General features: G+C 60.9%; 1 protein-coding gene across 2 annotated transcripts; it reads left to right on the top strand.

Annotated features, from left to right (window-relative positions):
* Positions 1 to 10,453: 10,453 nt before the first annotated feature.
* On the top strand, positions 10,454 to 19,949 carry COMP (cartilage oligomeric matrix protein). Of its 2 annotated transcripts, XM_069494202.1 has the most exons (19): positions 12,743 to 12,856; positions 13,107 to 13,192; positions 13,389 to 13,440; positions 13,840 to 14,009; positions 14,652 to 14,789; positions 15,043 to 15,117; positions 15,208 to 15,366; positions 15,447 to 15,551; positions 15,641 to 15,748; positions 15,936 to 16,095; positions 16,573 to 16,691; positions 16,962 to 17,014; positions 17,107 to 17,288; positions 17,399 to 17,577; positions 17,709 to 17,757; positions 18,064 to 18,260; positions 18,886 to 19,058; positions 19,523 to 19,662; positions 19,761 to 19,949. In XM_069494202.1, exons 1-19 carry the CDS (start codon positions 12,778 to 12,780, stop codon positions 19,805 to 19,807), a joined length of 2,271 nt encoding a protein of 756 aa, XP_069350303.1. In that variant the 5' UTR covers positions 12,743 to 12,777; the 3' UTR covers positions 19,808 to 19,949. The 2 variants fall into 2 exon arrangements, with proteins under 2 accessions (XP_069350312.1, XP_069350303.1); XM_069494211.1 differs by lacking the exons at positions 12,743 to 12,856; positions 13,107 to 13,192; positions 13,389 to 13,440 and adding an exon at positions 10,454 to 10,485 and having other exon boundaries at positions 13,871 to 14,009; positions 19,761 to 19,807.
* The last annotated feature ends 202 nt before the right edge of the window (positions 19,950 to 20,151 follow it).

Here is a 20,151-nt window from a genome sequence, read left to right as displayed (position 1 = left end):
ACAAAGCAAGACCCTGTCTTGAAACAATTTTAAAAACCAATAAAAATAAAATGGTGAACTGTATGTTATGTGAATTTCACCTCAATTAGAAACAGAAACTGGCTTTGGAACCACTCCGTCTGCGCTGGGCACTGGCCGTTCACGTCCCCGCTTGCGCCCTCTTGGGCAAGCTGCTGCCCGCCCGGCCTGCATTCAGCCCTGTGATGCGGGATCACGTGGAGCCCCCCCCTTCCACCTTCCCATGAACTCCCCAAGGACTGGGGCAGGTCCCACTTGTTCCCACTGTGTCCCCAGCACCCAACACAGAGATGGGCACACGATGGAAACAAAACAGATTATTTGTTGAATGAATAAACAATTGAATATGCATCAGCTCCACATTTTAACACTGAACCTTTATTTTTCTTTTTTTCCTTTTAAAAAATTTTTTTTTTCTTTTTTTCTTTCTTTTTTTTTTTTAGACAGGTTCTCGCTCTGTTGCCTGGGCTCCAGTGCCATGGCGTCAGCCTAGCTCACAGCAACCTCAAACTCCTGGGCTCCAGCGATCCTATTGCCTCAGCCTCCCAAAGCACTGGGATTACAGGTGTGATCCACAGTGCCCAGCTCAAACCTCTATTTTTCTAGCAAATTGCTCCCCTGTTGGGGGTTGGGGCAGGGGGGAACTTGGCTTAGCTGGAAAATCCCGGCAGAACCTGGGCCTCCCAGGGGGCAGGAGGGTGGGCTGGGCCGGAGCCCCCCGGCGGGAGGAGCCCCCGCGTGACGCCGCCTTTCCACTCTGTGGTCAGACTCCAGGCCCAGAGAGCCGTAAAACAGCCCTGCTCAAACTGGAAACATTTTCCCTTATTTTGTTCCTGGAGGCGTTGGCAGGGCCCAAGAGGAAAATTCCAGGGCAATAAGGAGAGAAGTCTTCGGCACGCACGGGCCGGGAAGGGGTGGCCAGACCTAGGCCTTGGGGGGGACCCAGCCACCCTGGGGTGAGGGCTTGGGGGCCGGGGCAGGGCCAGGCAGCCGTCAGCGCGTTACCTGTGTCTCGAAGGTTCCTGCAGACAGGCAGGCCTCCCTGAGCCCTGGGCTGGCAAGGGCAGCGGGTGACCTGGCCTGGCCGAGATGGTTCTCCACAGGAATTCGTGTAAAACGGCCTGGAGTTGCTGTCACCAAACATGTTGAGCCCATGGGGTGCCCACATCCGGGAGAGAGCACCCTGGTGCCCAGCGCCGGGCACGGGGTACAGGTCTGATGTGCGCTCTGCTCACAAGCCTCCTACAGCTCCTCTTTGCCCTGGGATGGAGCCCAAATTCCATAGTCCCGGGCCTGCTGGTGGGCCCAGCCCCCTCTCCCTTCACCCCCCGTGAACTGGACCCCACCACACCCAGTTCCGGGAACACTGCCTTGTTTTCTGCCACCTCCCAGCCTTTGTCCACACTGGTCCTCCCACCCTGAACACACTTTGTGGTCTCTTGCCTGGCTGCTTCCCATCCCTCCTCCTGACAACCCCATAGCTGCCTGTGCACCCGCCATCATGACTCCAAGCCCTCACCATTTATCACCATTTAAGGATGAGGTTCTGGTTACAAATCCTGGGGTGTTGCCAGGGGAATCTGGGGGGCTCAGAGGGGTAGATGTTTCTCACACTTCGCTGCAGGGGCTGGCATGTCCCTTTGTCCCTGGTGAGACATAACCCCACCTACTACATGCCAGGCATGAAGGCACACACTAGGGGTAAACAACACCCAAACCTTGTGAAAACACAACAAAGAAGATAATTTCAAAGAGTGAAAAGTATTTGGAAGAAATACTCAGGTGAACGTGTTTTTGCCCAGGGGTCAGGGAAGACCTTCTGGGGTGGTGACATATAAGCCAAATGCTGTATTACAGTGAGGTACCCTGTGAATATGCAGGAAGAACATTCCAGACAGAGAGGTCAGCTCATGCAAAGGCCCTGGGGTAGGAAAGGGCTTGATTGATGGAGAACAGGGAGGACATGGCTGGAAGAGAGTGAGGGAGGAAGAGGAAGATGGGTTGAAGGGATAGGCCAAGGTCAGATCACATGAAGCCTTGAAGGCTGCAGCAAGGAGGTAGGTTTTATTCTGAAAGCAATAAGGAGCCATGGAGGGTGTGTGAGCAGGGAAGGAACATGATGTGATTTATGATCTTGAGACATCCCCCGTGGCTGCCATGGGGAGGAGGCCGGGCAACGGCCAGGCAGGAGTCAGTAGGGCCAGGGCCAGGGCCAGGGCCAGGACCAGGGCAGGGCTGCAGGGAGGGGGAGAAGCAGTTGGATTTGTATGTTTTGAAGGCCGCGGGAACAACAGCTATTGATGTGCTTGGGAGGGAGGGGAGGAAGGAGTCTCAGACGCCGCCCGGGGCTTGGGCTCACCCAGGGTGGATGGTGGGGTTGTCGTCTGAGACAGGAAGGCTTGGGGAGATGGTGGCGGGAAACCATGACCTCACCTTGGCCGTGGCGCTCTGGAGGTGTCTGGGTTGTATGTACGCGTCTGGGCTGCGCTGGCTGGGCTCCAGGTGAAACCATGGGCCCTGTGGGCAAAAGTGGCCTTTGAGGTCAGTCCTGGGCAGTGTCCACTGGGGAGAGGTGGGCAGAGGGCTTCGGCTGAGCCTTTGACCCAAGACATTGGCGCAAACACGCAGGGGCCCATGTTATTTCCCCACCCTGGGTCCTTCGTTCCAGCTGGAAACCGGAACCAAGTCGAAAAATCCAGATGTAGAGTTGGACGCAGCCTTGAGAGCATGCGGTTTGGGGAGCCCAGCAGGCCAGGCCTCTGTGTGGCCCCGCTGGTCATGGCCCGGTTGGGGGTGGGGGGCAGGATGGCTTCGGTTTTGAGTCTGTGGCTGAAACTGCAAAGGTTAAAAAAATAATCAGCCGCACCAAGGCGTTCCCCTCCGAGACGTCAGCCCAGCCCCAGGCGGAAAAAACAGGCCCCGGGACCCCCAGCAGCCCACAGGCCTGAGACCTGCTGGGCGCCCGTTCAGGAGGGCAGAGGGCCTTGCTCTGGAATCGCATCCACATTTGAGATCAAGTACACAACCTATGTGGGCGCCAGGCCCTGGGCTGGGCACTGGGAACCCACGTGACAAGCCAAGGTGGGGCTTGCCCTATAGGGCTCCGAGGCAGGTGGTTCGGGGCAGGATTTGCTGGACGAGGGCTGTCACACCCCTGGGCCTCAGTTTCTCATCTGTATAATGGGCAGAACAATAGCACCCACCTCAGAGGGTCACCCTTATTCTTGCAACAACTTCCCTGGGTCCTACACGGGACACAGCTCAGAGCCCTGGACAAGATCCTGGTGCTCCCAAAGCTGCTAGGGGGAGTGGGGACAAATTGGGTGTTTAAAATCAAGGTGGGAGGCTGGACACAGGGGCCCACACCTGTAGTTCCAGTACTTGGGGAGGCTTATGCAGGAGGATCACTTGAGCCCAGGAGTTGGAGGCTGTAGTGAGCTATGATCGAGCCACTGCACTCTAGCCCAGGCGACAGAGAGACATCCTGTCTCAAGATAACAATAACAATAAATTAATTAAAAACATAATTTTAAAAATTAAAAAAAAAATGGAGGTGGAGATTGAAATCAGATCTGCCTCTCACTGACTGTGTGGCCCTCAGCTAATGTCTTGCCCTCTCTGGGCTTCCATTTGCTCCCTGCCTCCCTCCTTCCCTCTCAGACTCTGGGTCTCGGTCAGTCAGCACGCCAATCTTGACGATTTCCTGTGATTCTGCATTTCACCATTTCAACTCTTTGAACCTGGGGCCCAGGACTGTGAGCATCACTTGAGCAGCCTTGGAACTGGTGATGGAGTGAGAAGGCCACTCCTGAGGGCTCCTGGCACCTCTGCCGCCCGCCAGTGGCATTTTGGAAAGAACAAGCTGGCGGCGGTGGCTGTTCCAGACAAAGCCTGTTTCTCTGTGGTGCTTGAGGTTGCCTGGTACCCAGTGGAGGTCAGGAGGCCAGCTAGGTATCTGGTCTGCATCAGAAGTGGCCAACACCCCCACCCAGCCGCCTCCCCTGCGACCTCCAGAGGCTGGTTCAGGCCCCTGGCCTGGCCAATCAAAGCCCTGCACCCACCAACCACAGTGATAGACTCAAGGCTGGACCAATGAGAGTCAGCCCTGAGATTTTTGCCGGACCTGTCAGGGCAGAAGTATTTCTGCTGCATGGTGGGCTGGGGGAATTTAAACCAGGCACTTCTGGGGCCCATCTGTTCTACCTAGAGGGGCAGGAAGACAGCCAATCAGGAAGGTGCAAATCAGAGCCACAAGGGGATATCACCTCACACCCACTAACGTGGCCACACTCCAAAACACAGGAAGCAACAGGTGTCAGCAAGGATGCGAAGAAATTGGAACCCTTGTGCACTGCTGGTGGTGTGGCCATTACGGAAGATCATGTGGCAAGTTCCTCAACAGGTTAAACGTAGAATTACCATACGATCCAGCAATTCCTCTTCTGGGTATGTACCCAAGAGAACTGAAAACAGATATTCAAACAAATCCTGGTGCACGGATGTTCGTAGCAGGACTTTTCACAATAGCCGAAAGGTGGGAACAACCCAATGTCCATCAACGGATGAAAGGGCAAACGGAAGGCGGTGCGTCCGTATGTTGGAATGTTACTCAGCACGGAAAGGCATGACACTCTGGCATCTGCTACCACGTGGGTGAACCGCAAAACATGCTGCTGATGAAGAGAAGCCACACACAAAGGCCACACGGTGTGTGACTCCACTGATGGGGCATGTCCAGAACAGGCAAATCCACAGAGACGGGAAGCAGATCGGTGGCTGCCAGGGGCGGGGGGATGGGGATGGGGAGTGACTGCCGATGGGGACGGGGTTTCTCTGGGGGGGATGAAAATGTTCTGGAACTAGATAGAGGCGATGGTTGCATGACATGAATTGTACTCAAAACTACTGAATCGTACGTTGTAAAATTGTTGAGATGCTACATTTTATGTCATGTGTGTTTTATCACAGTCAAAAGAAAAGGAAGAAGGTAACTGACAGGGAGACCCGGATCCTGACGACATCACTGGGGCACTGGATCCAGCCACGCCTGAAGGCATCCCTGCCACTGGGCTTTTCAGATATTGAGCCAGCACATTCCCTTGCTGGGCTGAGCCAGCGAGGGATGTGTCTCCTGTCCCTGCAACCTGGCGTTTCACAGAGAATCAGCTGTGTTTGTCCACCCCCTGTTCCTAACACACTGCTTATGTGAGCAACCCTCCCTGAACGTGCCGGGGGTCTTGGTAGGACCCCTTCTTACAGATGGTCCCTGGCCATTTATTAGAAGGGAGCAGGGAAAGGTATGGCAAGGTCCCTTCCAGGCCAGCAACACCGGGTCCCAGCTGCGTGTCCACTGTGACCACATTGCTTCCCCAAGGCAGCCCTGTGAGCAAGACATTCTGAGCTCATTGAAGGGCAGGCTCACACTCGTGCCTGTGCCCTGCGTCATGCCTGGAGGCGAACATCGGGGCCGTGGGAGCAGGGCCCTGGGGCCTGAGGGGCAGCCCGCTGGGCCTCAGTTTCCCCTCTCTAAAATGGGCTGGTTTTTCTGGGTGTCAGGTGCAGGGTCTGCTGTGCAAACAGGGGCTGTCCTAGGGGAGCTATGAATACACAGATGTGTCTGGAGGAATCTGAGCTAGGCTGTGACTCCTGCCACTTGGATCACACAACTTGCTAGTGCACTGCAGCCTGGAGGGGACACAGCCCAGGCACGGCCCCTCTTCCATGCCATGTTGATGTTGGCTTTTGAAAGGACATGGATGCAGAAGTAACTCGTTGATTCTTTTTCCACTAGCTGCTGAGCACTCGGCGTCCGGGGGCGCCTGGCCGGAGGCTGGCACTGTTTGCTAGTACCTGGACAACCTCACTTGGCGCTGGCACGGGGCCTCGCCGAGCGTTTGACGGCTGGCTGGCTGCAGGCATCTGTGATGGCGTGGCCCTTCTCTCCTGTGGCTGCGCCGGAGATGGGGGAGGAAGCACCTTGTGGCTCCTGGGAGCTTCCTGGGACGGCCAACAGGTGGGGGTGTGGCTCAGAGGGTGGTTCTGTTGGGGTCCACTCTGAGAGTCCATCCTGGTGGCACCTCAGATGTCCCCCGGGGTCTTGTGGTTTCCACCACCCTATGGTTCTGTGCTTCTGTTGACCGTGGTCTGTGAATTTCTGACTCTGTGGTCCCATGGTCCTAGGACTCCACAGTTCCGTGCCTCCATCAACACATGAGGTTATGAGTCTCATTCCTTAGTCCTGTGGCTCCTTGTTTCGTGGTCTCATGGTTCTTTGATCCATCATCCATCCACCCATCCATCCATCCACCCATCCATCCATCCACCCATCCATCCACCCACCCATCCGCATGCCCCTCTATCCATCCACCCAACACTCATCCATCCATCCATCTACCCATCCATCCATCCACCCACCCGTACATACATCCACCCCTCCATCCATCTACCCTCCATCCATCTTTGATTTATTCCGTCATGTGTACCTGATACTGGGGACACAGAGGGGAACAAGACGGCGGGTCTTAGTCTGACGGAGGGGTCAGCCCCTAACCCAGGAAACCTGGCAGTGCCCATGCAGTGAGGTTGCAGCCGTGACCGAGCACACTCAGGGCCCCGTGCAGGCTGGAGGGTCTCTAACCCAGCTGCAGTGAGGAGTGGGCCACGCTCAAGGATACGGCGCACCAGGGAGCAGTCGCAGGGCAGGCGAGGGCTTGGCATGCAGCACGAGGTGGGGCTGGAGAGGCCTGTGGAGCCCAAACACAGCTCAGGGTTCCATCACCACACGCCTCCCTGTGGTCCAGCCCCTCCCCCTTGCGCTGTCCCCTCCCCCTCCACTGCCACCACACCTGCTTCCTCCAACACATCAAGCACCCCCCCTCCCGGCCTTTGCCCGTGCGCTGTCCTCTACCTGGGGCTCCCCTCTGTCTGCAGACACTTGTTCCCCGGTTCAGGTCTCGGCACCGATTTCCCCCTGCAGAGGGCCACCTGGACCCTTGCCTCTGCCTCCTCTGGCCTCGCCGGGCCCTTCTCTGTGCAGCTGAGTGCACTTGTTCCCCTTCAAGGCCACCCACTGCGGGGGCCGTGAGGCCAAGACCATCTCCACCCCGTTGGCTGTGCTGCAAGGGTCAGGGTCTGTGCAGTGGATGAGTTATTTAGTTTCCTCCAGCTGATCGAAGACCACTTATTTGGTGCCCATCACAAGCAGTCTTGGGGCTGGGGCTCCCCGTCCCCCCGCCTGGCAGCCTCCCTCCCCCACTGCCCGCCCAGGCCTGGGCCCTGCTAGCCAGGCAGCCGGTGGGTAAACACGCCCTGCCCTCTGCCTCTCGCCCCATCCATCACTCGCCTGAACAAGGGCCGCCTGTTACTAAGCCAGGTGGGGGCTGGAAAGGGCAGGAGGCGGGCTGGGGAACCGGGCTCTAGTCCCCGGACCCTCTCCAGACGGAGCTGCAGAAACCCGGCTGCGAGACCCTCTCCTCGTGCCCCCGGCAGGGGTAGGGGGTGACTTTCCTCTCTGAGCACCCAGTTCCAGACTTGCCTGGCTGAGTCTCAGTTTGCCATCCTGTAAAGTGGGGATGTTACAGCCGATATTGGTTGAGAGCTGAACACTTTCTTTCTTTTTTTTTTTTTTTTGAGACAGGGTCTCGCTCAGTCGCCCCGGCTAGAGTGCCGTGGTGTCATCATAGCTCGCTGCAGTCTCCAACTCCTGGGCTCAAGGGATCCTCCTGCCTCAGCCTCCCAAGTAGCTGGGACTACAGGTGTGGGCCACCACGCCAGGCTAATTTTTCTATTTTCAGTAGAGATGGGGTCTCGCTCTTGCTTAGGCTGGTCTCGAACTCCAGAGCTCAAGTGATCCTCCCGCCTCGGCCTCCCAGAGTGCTGGGATTACAGGCGTGAGCCACTGCACCCCGCCTAATTTTTTATTTTTAACTATTATAGGCACATAATAGTTGTTTACATTTATAGGGCACATGTGCTCTTTTGATACAGGCGTGCGATGTGTATTAAAGAAATCAGGGCAGGTGGCGTATCCACCACCTCAAGCCATTTATCATTTCTCTGTGTTAGGGTCCACGTTGGTTTTTACTGCTACAGTTACATTGCACAAAACTTGAGGCATTTCCACTTTTTCACTTCCTTAGACAGAGACTGAGGGAGAGAACAAAACCTCTACAGTTAGCCCTGAAGGCACCTCCTCCCCTAGTGGCACAGACACCAGCTTGCTTCACTGCTCTGCACAGAGCTCCCCTGAGGTGTGGGCGTGTGTTCGTGCGTCTGCCCGTAGTCAGCCCTGGAGAACCATGAAGAGGAGGGCTGCGTAAAATCACTCTCAGAAAGCAGACCCTCACTCTACAAACATTTTTTAAAATTTTCAAAATTAGCGTGGTTGTGTGCGCCTGTAGTCCCAGCCACTCGGGAGGCTGAGGCAGGAGGATCACTTGAGCCCAGGAGTTTGAGGCTGCAGTGAGCTATGATGATGCCACTGCACTCCAGCCTGTGTGACAAATGAGACTCTGTCTCAAAGAGAGGGAAGGAAGGAAGGAAGGAAGGTCGGCCAGTACCCACTGAATGCCATATCGAGAAACTCTAATCTATTCCTAGTGAAATTCTTTCTCTCTGGAAGCAACTCTTCACTACACTAACCTTGACAAGTAAAAATGCACATTATAACACATTTTGTTTTTGAGACTAAATCTCACTCCCTTGCCCTGGGTAGAGTGCAGTGGCATCATCCTAGCTCACTGGAGCCTCCAACTCCTGGGCTCAAACGATCCTCCTGGCTCAGCCTCCTGAGTGGCTGGTACTACAGACGCCACCACGCCCAGCTAATATTTTTCTATTTTTGGTAGAGATGGGATCTTGCTCTTGCTCAGGCTCCTCTTGAAAGGAAAAAAGAAAAGAAAAGAGGAAGAATCTGAGGCACAGAAAGGTTAAGCATCTTGCCTCAGGACCCACAGAGCTGGGATATGAAACTCAAGCCCCACCCGGTGCCAGAGAGCAAGACCTTTATCACTACTGTGCCCTGCTGCCTCCCATGATGACAAATTTCTGGGGCTTCAGGGAGGACAGACGGGGAAAACCCACAAAGCCATGTGGCAAGGTCTTGAGCATTTGGCACTTGCTCAATAAAATTGTAGCCGTTATATTTATTGTTTTCTTCCTCCTTTGTCACCATCCAGCGGGACACCTGGGATGACGGGATGGGGGCAGAGGCGGGGACAAAAGGAGAATGGCAGAGGAGGTGGCCCACTGAAGATCACAAAGCAAGCCAGGGTGGACTCCAGTGCCCAGAACCACCCCTCCCCCCACCATCTGGGCCTTCTGGAGGACAGTGTGGCTGTCAGAGGTGGGCTGGGCTGGGCTGCTCGGCTGAGGATGCAGAGGTGGCCAAGTGGCCCTCCCTTGCTGCCCTGATGCATTGCCCAGACCCAGGGCCTGCGGCCGGCCCGCCCAGGGCAGGGCAGTTGCCTTCCCAACATACTTTCCCTCTGGATTCACAAGGGGAGGTGACCAGGCGGGAGGCAGGGAGCCCGGGGCGCCCACACGTCTCCTGGCCCAGCAGGCGTCTGCCCAGAGGGGATCTGGGGGCCCCATCACGCAGGCACCAGTCCCTGTTCCCCGGCCTGGCTGGGCTCCCGGAACCACTGGGCCTGGCGTGGGGGAAGCGGGGCTGGCCAGGGCGCCCGCCAGAGGCTCGGGCCAGGAGTCCCAGGCAGCAGAGGCATCGCAGCTAATGAGGGGCTCGGGCCAACATTTCTCGTCTGGATTCTGTGGCGAAGGCAGGGAGGGCAAGTGTGAAGGGCTTGAGGGGGGTCTCACACTCCCCAGTTCTAATTCTGGCTGTGTGACCTCAGGCTCCCTCGCCTCCTCTCTGAGTAAAGCATGAATAAGAGCGATCTCAGACGTAAGTGACATCGTGTATGAGTTTCATATTGTACAAGCAGGTGAACGCTGGAGCCGGGCACGGGGGTAAATGTTTCCCACAGGTCGGCTGATTTGATCCTCCCAACAGTGATCATCCCCATTTTACAGGTGGGGAAACAGAGGCACAGAGAGGTTAAGCAACTTGCCCTATGTCACACAGCGAGGCCATGTTTGGCCAACATTTGAACCCAGACAGTGTGGTCCCTGAATCTGTCTTCCCTGCTGTAGCAAGTACAGAGGTGCTGGGGGCTTACTGGTATTAATAGTAATGATGTTACATTAATTATATTATTAATAGTAATGATATTACACTAATCATAGAGGCCCAAACCCTCCCACCCAACCTGTCCTCTCTGCACCAGACAAGGCCCCTGGGAGCCCCCCAGGCTGGGAGGGACAGAGCAAACCACAGACACTCTGAGCCGCAGTGTCAGGGCCGGGCTGGAGGGTTCCCATGGTCTGTCAGCACAGAGGGCTCCCTGGAGGAGGAGGTGCCACAGCTGGCCCTTGAAGGATGGAGGAGCCTGTACGAGGTGGCTTGCCTAGGTGTTCTCGTACAACCTGGAAGGACACCTAGGGCAAGTTACTCTGTAACGTGAGGCCAGTGTGGTCTGCACAGAAGGGGCATTTCACAGGGTCGGTGGGGTCCAGGAGGCAAGAGTGTGACACCAGACGGCCCCCTCTCCAGGCCTCTGTTGTCTGATTTGCAAATTGGGACACCCTCAGGACCGCTGGCTTTGCGGTGCCCTCTGCCTGGAACGCCCTTCCCTGCGTCTCCCCACGGCCGGCCACGGAGAAGGCCACGTGTGTCCAAGCCCCAGCCCCGTGTCCAGGCTGTGGCAGGGCCTGGCTTGCATGTGTGCTTGTCCTAGCTACATGCGGCACATGCCAGCTCACAGGCCCTGCCGGAGCTGTGGCTTTCCCCAGAATTCCAGGGCCGGCTGGGAGCGGCCCCCAGGTGTGCTGGACGCCAAGGAAAACAGGAGGTGAGCTCATGGCCCCGACGCAGGCAGGGCACTGTCAGGGGATCGGGCTTCACTGCAAATGTCCAGGCCGGGGCCGGCCGCTCCCACCCAGCCTCCCCTTCCAGGCCTGCCCTTCCTCACTCACCCTCTATGGCTCCTGATTGCCCTTGGAAGACAGCCTGCGCCCCACGCCACTGGCACTGCCCTCCCACAGCCTCATCTCCTGCTTCTCCCTGAGCCCCAAGATCTGCCACCCCGAAGTCAGTCCATCCAACAGACCAGGGCCTCTGCCTATGCTGTTTCCCCTACCTGGAACACCCTGCCACTATCTCTCTGCTTGGCTGTGTTTTCCTCCTCCCCCAAGTCCCAGCTGGGTGTCCCCTCCTCCTCCAGAAGCCCACCCTGACTTCACGTAACCCCCTGCAACTGGGTCACCTCCTCGGGGCTGCCACCATTCGCCTGTGTGTCCCCCGTTGCAGCCATGGCCCCACTGGGGGATTATGTAGCTACCTCCCCACCAATCTGGGCTCCCCACGAGGGAAGGGCTGGGTCTGGCTTGTTTACTCCGTTGTCCCCAGTGCCCAGCACAGGACACGACACGTTGTAAGTGCTCAAGGCACATCCGTGGAATAATGAACGTGCCCGGACATTTCCCCACGCGCTTCTTCCCACCCAAACTACCGTCTCCTTTCCCTCCGCTGATCTGAGTCCTCCCTTTCCTTTACGTCTCCTTGCCACCACCTCCAGGAAACCCTCAGTGACTTCTCTGTAGCCTCCAAGGAAGACAGACCTGCCTGTTACTCTGGCTTCATCCTTGCCCTGTGCTGTGACCTCCTCTTGGCCTCAGTTTCCCTGTCTACAGAGTAGAGGCTGTGAATACTGGAAAGTAGGGGTGGAGAGGGTTAACCAACTCCAGGAGGCCAAGGTGTGTAGCTCAAAAGCACGGCTGGCCTGGGAGGGACAATTTTCCTGATTAGCAGGAATTTTTATTTTTATTACAGGCTGTTCCCACAGCGGCTGGAGCGCAGCTTGGAAGGTATGGCACGGCTTGGACCAACAAGCCCTGGGCCCCCCTTGGACCTCCTCCTGCCAGAGCCCTTTAACTTGCCCCACTCAGGGGGGCACACACCCCACTGCACAGATTGGGAAGTGGAGTGGACCCCCTGGCGATCAGGCCGTCCCCCATCCACCCCCCAAAGGACCACATGGCGGGAGGGAACCACCAGCGATCCAGCAATGCGGTGGGAGGCGCCACTGGATACCCCCAAGGGTGGGGGGCCAGGAGGAAGCCCCTCAGACCCAAGCAGGAAAACTGAGGGTCCCCTCCTCACCTGCACATCCCCCACTCTGCAGTAATAACAATTAATAGTGATATTTATTACCTCCACCGTGCAAGGGAGGAAACTGAGGCATAGACATCATTTGCCAGATTTGGCCAGTCAGGTTGACCCAAAGCGGGAGGGTCTTAATCCTTCAGACACTGGTGACTCCGTATCCCCAAATGTGAGCCAAGAGGGCCGCCTTGGGGACCACCTTGCTCGCAGCTGCACCCAGGGAGGGCGCACAGCAAGCTCTCAATAAAGAAGTGCATGGAAGGGCGGGGAGGGGTGGTCCCACCTAACTCCCCGCCCCACCACTCCTCTCCACAGGCCCCCGGGACTCAGTTTCCCCATGGTGTCCGATTCACCCGCGGGCGACAGTCCAGGCGGGGCCTTGAACGCAGAGGCCAGCGCCGTCTGTTTACCTTGCGGCCGGACGCTGGGCAGGCCTGCGGTGGGCCGTCCCGGGGGCTGGCCGTACCGCGGGGATAAATAGGCCCCGCGGGCCTCGTGGGCGGCAGAGAGCGAGCCTCCACCCAGCGCCCGCCGCCGCCATGGTCCCGGGCGCCGCCTGCCTTCTGCTGCTCACCCTGACCGCCCTTGGAGCGTCGGGCCAGGGCCAGATTGCGCTGGGTACGCCGCACGAGCCCCCACGCCGTGCCCCGGCCCCCACAGGGACAGCAGGACCGCGAGAAGCCTGGGGTCCCGGCTCCTTGGGGCTGCTCCCGGCCCGTTCGCTGGGACGCGCGGGCAGAGAAAGCAGGCGGCGGGACGCAGGCTCGGGGAACACAGTGGGCGTCAGGGATCCCCGCGGCCGCGGCTGCGAGGGTCGGAGGTGGGGTCCCGCTCCCCGACACCTCACCAGCCCCCCCTGTCGACGCAGGCTCAGACTTGGCCCCGCAGATGCTGCGCGAGCTGCAGGAGACCAACGCGGCGCTTCAGGACGTGCGGGAGCTGCTGCGGCAGCAGGTGCGGGGCCAGGGGACAGGGAGTGGGGGCAGGGGAAAGAGGGGGTCCCGGGGAAGGAGGAGGGGAGCTGGGGAGGATAGCGGTTTGGGAGCAGGGAGTCCGGGGCAAGAGAAGCTTGGGGGAGCTGGAGGGGCGTGTGGAAAGTGAGTCCCGGGATGGAGAGGCTGGGGCGCCGCTGATCCCCACCCCCTCGCAGGTCAAGGAGATCACGTTCCTGAAAAACACGGTGATGGAGTGTGACGCGTGCGGTGAGCACGGCCTGGACGGCACGGGCTGGCGGGAGGGCGAGAGAAGAGATGGGGAGACAGAGATGGAGACGGGGAGCGAGGAAACGCCGGGAAGAAAGGAGTCCGAGACAGATGGGGGCTCGCGGAGACGGAGAGAGACGATCAGGGAGAGGAAACAGAGACGACAGAGACTGGCCGTGCGGGCGACGCGGGGAGGCGCTGCGGGGAGAGGCGGAAAAGAGGCGGGCGCGAAGGCGCGGAGAGACCTGAGAGACCCAGAGGGCAGAGCGCAGAGCGGCGGAGCGCCCAGGGTCTCGCGTAGCCCGGTGGCACCGCCCCTGGTGCGGGGCGGGGTCCCGACGGGCTCCGCCCCGGGGCGCGGCCCTGACCAGCCTCGCCCCGCCCCGCCCCGCCCCGCAGGGATGCAGCCGGCTCGCACCCCCGGGCTGAGCGTGCGGCCCCTGCTGCACTGCGCGCCCGGCTTCTGCTTCCCCGGCGTGGCCTGCACGCAGACGGCGAGTGGCGCGCGCTGCGGCCCCTGCCCCGAGGGCTTCACTGGCAACGGCTCGCACTGCACCGACGTCAACGAGGTGCCCAACACCCACCGCCCTGACGATCCCCCCGACCGTCCCCCAACAGCCTCCCCCCGTCCAGGCTACCCGCTCCTCCGCTGGGGGTGTTGGCCCCGACGAGCTCCTTCGCGCCGGGGGCGCACCCGCAGACGATCCCCCCACCGCAGGGGGACGCCCACCCGCACCACCCCAGTCACCACCAACCTGGACGCCCGCCGGGACGTCACTCTCCATCGCTAGTGACGACTCCCTCACTGCCGGTGGTGGTCTGCCCCAGCTACCCTCCTCCCCGCGCGCGGTCGCCAGTCCCAACGACCCTTCCACGGCCAGGGGTCACCTGCCGGGGCGACCCCACCACCGCCGGGCACGCACGCCCCGACGACCACTGCCCCCGTCGGCTGGGGATTGCCGCTCTCATAATCCCTTCCCCCGCCCGTGACGGAAGGGCCCCTCCAGAAGCGCCCCTCACCATCGCGCCCCCGCCCTTACCAACGCCAAGTTGCTTCTGACCCGTGGGACCATCGCCTCTGTCCCACGTGGCGCCCGGCTCCAAGTGCTGGCTGATGGCCCTTGACTTTTTCAAGTCCGGGATTCCCTGGGGTGCGGCTGTCGAGGCCCCGCTGGGAGTCCTCTGACCCTCCGCGGCCCCTTCTCCCCCAGTGCAACGCGCACCCCTGCTTCCCCCGGGTCCGCTGCATCAACACCAGCCCGGGCTTCCGCTGCGAGGCTTGCCCGCCGGGGTACAGCGGCCCCACCCACGAGGGCGTGGGGCTGGCCTTCGCCAAGGCCAACAAGCAGGTGAGGGGCGGCGGGGGCGGTTTTGCAGAAGGGAAGCGGACACCCATTTCGTCCACTAACTCGTTCTCCGGCTGGGCCCCTTTACCCAGCGTGGCTCCAGGGGGAGAGATGGGGAGGGGAGGGGTCGGCCGTGGGAGGGCTGGTAGGCTGGTCGGGGTTGGGGCAAGATGGAGAGGAGGGGGAGGATTCGGAGGAGGTATGGACCTGGTGGGTGGGAGGTGGGGTGGTGACCTGTGAGTCCCCCCTCCCGTAGGTTTGCACGGATATTAACGAGTGTGAGACCGGCCAACATAACTGCGTCCCCAACTCCGTGTGCATCAACACCCGGGTGAGCCCCGCCGGGGAGCGGGAAGGATCGCGCGGGAGGTGGGGCGAGGGGGCCGGCGGCCCGTGCTGACCGCCTGCGACTTGGGCGCAGGGCTCATTCCAGTGCGGCCCGTGCCAGCCCGGCTTCGTGGGCGACCAGGCGTCTGGCTGCCACCGGCGCGAACAGCGCCTATGCCCCGACGGCTCGCCCAGCCAGTGCCACGAGAAGGCCGACTGCGTCCTGGAGCGCGACGGCTCACGGTCGTGCGTGGTGAGTGCGGGCGGGGTGGGGCGTGAAACAGGGGTTCGGGGGGCGATCACGCCCAGGCACCCACTGATTCTCCCCCACAGTGCGCCGTCGGCTGGGCGGGCAACGGGATCCTCTGTGGCCGCGACACCGACCTGGACGGCTTCCCGGACGAGAAGCTGAGGTGCCCGGAGCGGCAGTGTCGCAAGGTGGGCGGGGTCGGGGAGGGGTGTGACCAGAAGGAGGGCGGGTGGGACTACCTGGCCACATCCCTCACCTCAGCTGTGCCTGCCCCTAGGACAACTGCGTGACCGTGCCCAATTCGGGGCAGGAGGATGTGGACCGCGATGGCATCGGAGACGCCTGTGACCCAGATGCCGACGGGGACGGGGTCCCCAATGAGGGGGTGGAGCTACGGGCAGGGTCAGGGAGGGACTGGGTGGGGCGTAGCTTGAGTGAGCGGCGGAGTCTCAGAGGTCCTGGAGGGGTGAGGGGTTCGCTGGAGAGGAGACAGGGCCTCGAAATTGGGGTGCCCTGGGGAGTGACTTTTGCCCCTGCCAAACTGACCAGCCATAACCCACCCTGTTCCCCAGGACAACTGCCCGCTAGTGCGGAACCCAGACCAGCGCAACACGGATGGCGACAAGTGGGGCGATGCGTGCGACAACTGCCGGTCCCAGAAAAACGACGACCAGAAGGACACAGACCGGGACGGCCGTGGTGACGCCTGTGACGACGACATCGACGGCGACCGTGAGCTCGGCCAGGGGTGGGGAAGAGGCGAGGAGTGGGGAACAGGCGGCGGCCATCGGCCACCGAAAGGCGGGGTTCAGCTCTGGGGCGGGGCTCGGCGGGTTTTGGAATCCGGATGGGTGAGCTGCCCGGGGCGCCCTGCACCGTCGACTGGGCTGGGGCGGGCAGAAATATGCAAGCCAGGGGCAAGGCTGGGAAAAAGTTGGGGACCTTTGGAGGGTAAGGTGCCCTGCAGGTAGAAAGTAAGAGGACAGAGATGTGAGCCTAGGTTTTGGGCCCAGAAGGTGCCATTTTTATATCTGGGGACACAGAGGCTCAGGGTGGCATACACAGGGCACCCCGCTGAGCTGTCCCTGGGGGTGAGAGCCAGTCCCCTCCGCAGCCATCCATTTAAGTCACCATGAAGCTACCCGGATGAAGCCATCCTGGCCGGGCCCCAAACTTGGGGTTCCTGTCTTGCCCCTGTGATTCCTGAAGGGATCCGCAACCCAGTGGACAACTGCCCCAGGACACCGAACTCAGACCAGAAGGACACTGATGGCGATGGTATAGGGGATGCCTGTGACAACTGTCCCCGGAAGAGCAACCCGGACCAGGTAAGGGCAGGCCAGACCCTGGGCTCCCCCTTTCCCCACCCAGGGGAGCCCCAGGCTGGGTTAGGAGACCACAGCCCAGCTTAGAGCATTCCACTCTGTCAGGTGAATGACCGACCTCCCGGTCCCAGCAGCTTGGGGGTGAGGGGGCATTCCTTGGGTCAGGAGGACCTTGGCTGTGCAGCTGGGGTGGAGGGGAGAGGGGGGTGTGTGTTGGGGGGAGGCTTCACGTTCCTCTGCCCTGATTGTGGACTCCGGCCCTCTCCCCCGCAGAGCGATGTGGACCACGACTTTGTGGGAGATGCCTGTGACAGCGATCAAGACCAGTAAGGAGGCCACCTGAGCTGGGTGTCAGGGCTGCCCCTGACAAAACCCTGTGGAGATCTCATGGTTTCTCTGTCCCACCTACCCACTCTAGGGATGGGGACGGGCACCAGGACTCTATGGACAACTGCCCCATGGTGCCCAACAGTGCTCAGCAGGACTCAGACCACGACGGCCAGGGTGACGCCTGTGACGATGACGACGACAACGACGGAGTACCCGACAGTCAAGACAACTGCCGTCTGGTGGCCAATCCCGGCCAGGAGGACGCCGACAGTATGGCAGGGTGGGGCCGGGGTGGGCGGGTGGTGTCTGTATGACCCTGGCCTGACATGAGGGTGACCTGGCACGGACCTCGCCGCGGGGGATCTCCCACCTGCTCTCAGGGGACGGCGTGGGAGACGTGTGCCAGGGCGACTTCGATGCAGACAAGGTGGTAGACAAGATCGACGTGTGTCCAGAGAACGCCGAGGTCACCCTTACTGACTTCCGGGCCTTCCAGACGGTCGTGCTGGATCCGGAGGGTGACGCACAGATTGACCCCAACTGGGTGGTGCTCAACCAGGTGGGGACAGGGCCTAGGTGGGGGACGAGGGCCTCCCCGAACCCCCCCCCCCCACGGCGGGGCCACAGCTGGGACAGAGAGCCTAGGGCGTCCACGGCCGGCCTGAGGCCTCCTTCCTCTGACCGCACCAGGGCATGGAGATCGTGCAGACGATGAACAGCGACCCGGGCCTGGCAGTGGGTGAGACGTGGGGAGCTGGCGGGGGCGTGGCCAGGGCGGGCCTGCTGCGCGGAAGGCGTGGCCAGGGCGGGCCTGCTGCGCGGAGGGCGGGGCCAGAGGCCCGCCTGCCGCGGGGAGGGCGGGGCTGGACTGTGGAGGGGGTGGCCAATGGCAGTGGGGGCGTGGCCGTGCCGGGGCTGGGGGTGGGGATGGGGCGGGCCTGGGGCAAGCTGGGCCCAGGGGGCAGGTTTGGGCTCTGCGGGTGGGAGGCGAGGTCGCGGGTGGGGTCTAGCATTGCGAAACGCGTCGCTCTCGCCGCCTCCCCAGGTTACACGGCCTTCAACGGCGTGGACTTCGAGGGCACGTTCCATGTGAACACGGCCACAGATGACGACTACGCGGGCTTCATCTTTGGCTACCAGGACAGCTCCAGCTTCTACGTGGTCATGTGGAAGCAGATGGAGCAGACGTACTGGCAGGCGAACCCCTTCCGCGCTGTGGCCGAGCCGGGCATCCAGCTCAAGGTGCCCGGGCCCTGCCCGATCCCCGGTCCCTGCGCCCTCCCGCGGACCACCCAGAAGCCTTCATGGCCTCCTGGCCTCACACTACGGACCTCGAACTCGTCCGCCCCTGCCCTCCCCTGAGCTCCCATGGCCCCCAAATCCTCCCAGGTCCTCGCACAGGCCCTCAAACATGCCCCGGGCTCCCCCTAATCTTTCTTCGGACGCCCAAACCCTCTCACGGAGCCCTAAACTGCCCCTTAGTCTCCAAGTCCTCCTGCAGACCCCCCCAGACCCCAGTATGTTGCTGAAACCCTCCCCAAATTCCCCAAATCCTCTAGACTTGGTTATCCCATGGACACCCCAAACCTACAGGTCACCAAATCCTCCTGCAGACCCCTCAAATCCTCCAAGACCCCAAAGTTGTCCAGACTCCCAAGTCCTCTCATGAACCCCCAGACACTGCTGCCCCCATGACCTATATCCACAACCCCCATTTGGGTCCCCAAGAAGGCTTCCTGTGGGTCTCCCATCCAGCGCCCCCCAATGCCCCACCACCTGCAGCTGCCTGCCTGTCCCTGCAGGTAGGGTTCTAGGGAGGCTCCGGTGGCCTGCGAGGTCTCTGACCCTCTTCCCTCTGCATTATCAGGCAGTGAAGTCCTCCACGGGCCCTGGGGAGCAGCTGCGGAACGCTCTGTGGCACACGGGGGACACAGACTCTCAGGTGCGGCTGCTGTGGAAAGACCCCCGCAACGTGGGCTGGAAGGACAAGACGTCCTACCGCTGGTTCCTGCAGCACCGGCCCCAAGTGGGCTACATCAGGTGGGGACCCCACTGTCTGCCAGTGGCCTGGGCCGGGGACATGCAGGCCCAGGCGGGAGTCCCTGCTCTGCCCCGGCCCAGGAGTTGGGGCCCCTGGGGCTCCAGACCCCCTGTCTATACAAGATTGCTATGGGGCAGTCAGAATGAGCCTGTTTCTGGTCCCGTGCCGGGCGGCACACAGTGGGGCTTCATCCACACCATTCCTCAATCCCCATTCCATGCTGCTAGCAAGCCCAGATGCTCTGCACAGCACTTACTGTGTGCAGGGCCCTTGGTGTCCATCCTTACGCAGGGAAACTAAGGCCCAAGTCAGAGGCTCCACCTGCTCTGATGCTGACAGGCACCTTTGAGTGCGGTACAGTCGGGGTACAAAGGGGAGGGGGCCCACCTTCTAAGACTGGCCACTGAAGCTCCGAGAGGGGAGGGCCTGGCCGGCGCCCTGCCTCACTGTCCCCTACCCTCAGGGTGCGGTTCTATGAGGGCCCCGAGCTGGTGGCTGACAGCAACGTGATCTTGGACACGACCATGCGGGGCGGCCGCCTGGGGGTCTTCTGCTTCTCCCAGGAGAACATCATCTGGGCCAACCTGCGCTACCGCTGCAATGGTGAGCCGAGGGCACCCGGGGCAGGTGGGGTGCGGGGGGAGTCTGCCCCATGGGCCCTCGCCAGCCCTCTCACCTGCCTTCCTGCCCTCTCTCTGTAGACACCATTCCTGAGGACTACGAGATGCAGCAGCTGCGGCGGGCCTAGGGCCCGGGGTGGGGACCTGCCGCCGGAGGACGGGTACCCTCGCTGTGGCTGGGTGGGGCCTCCGCTCCCAGCCCCAAGGGGCAGTGGGCCTGGGGGGAAAGCAAGAAGTGCTCACAAAGGACAAAATAAAGTGTGTGCAGGGGGTGGCAGCTGTGGTCTCTGCTGCACGGAGATGGTAGGGACAGGGCTCCGGGGCAGGGCTGGGCCGAGGGACCTCAGACGGATGCCTTGACAAGTGGGAACCTCAGGCTGCTGCCAACCCTCCTGGCAGGCCAGGGCCCAGCGGCGTCTTGGGGACTGTCTAGCCCCCACTTGAGGAGGTCCCCCGGTCTGCTGGTGCATCC

Source organism: Eulemur rufifrons, chromosome 2, assembly GCF_041146395.1.
Source record: "Eulemur rufifrons isolate Redbay chromosome 2, OSU_ERuf_1, whole genome shotgun sequence".
Taxonomy (NCBI): domain Eukaryota; kingdom Metazoa; phylum Chordata; class Mammalia; order Primates; family Lemuridae; genus Eulemur; species Eulemur rufifrons.
This window is presented reverse-complemented; position numbering and strand designations above follow the sequence as displayed.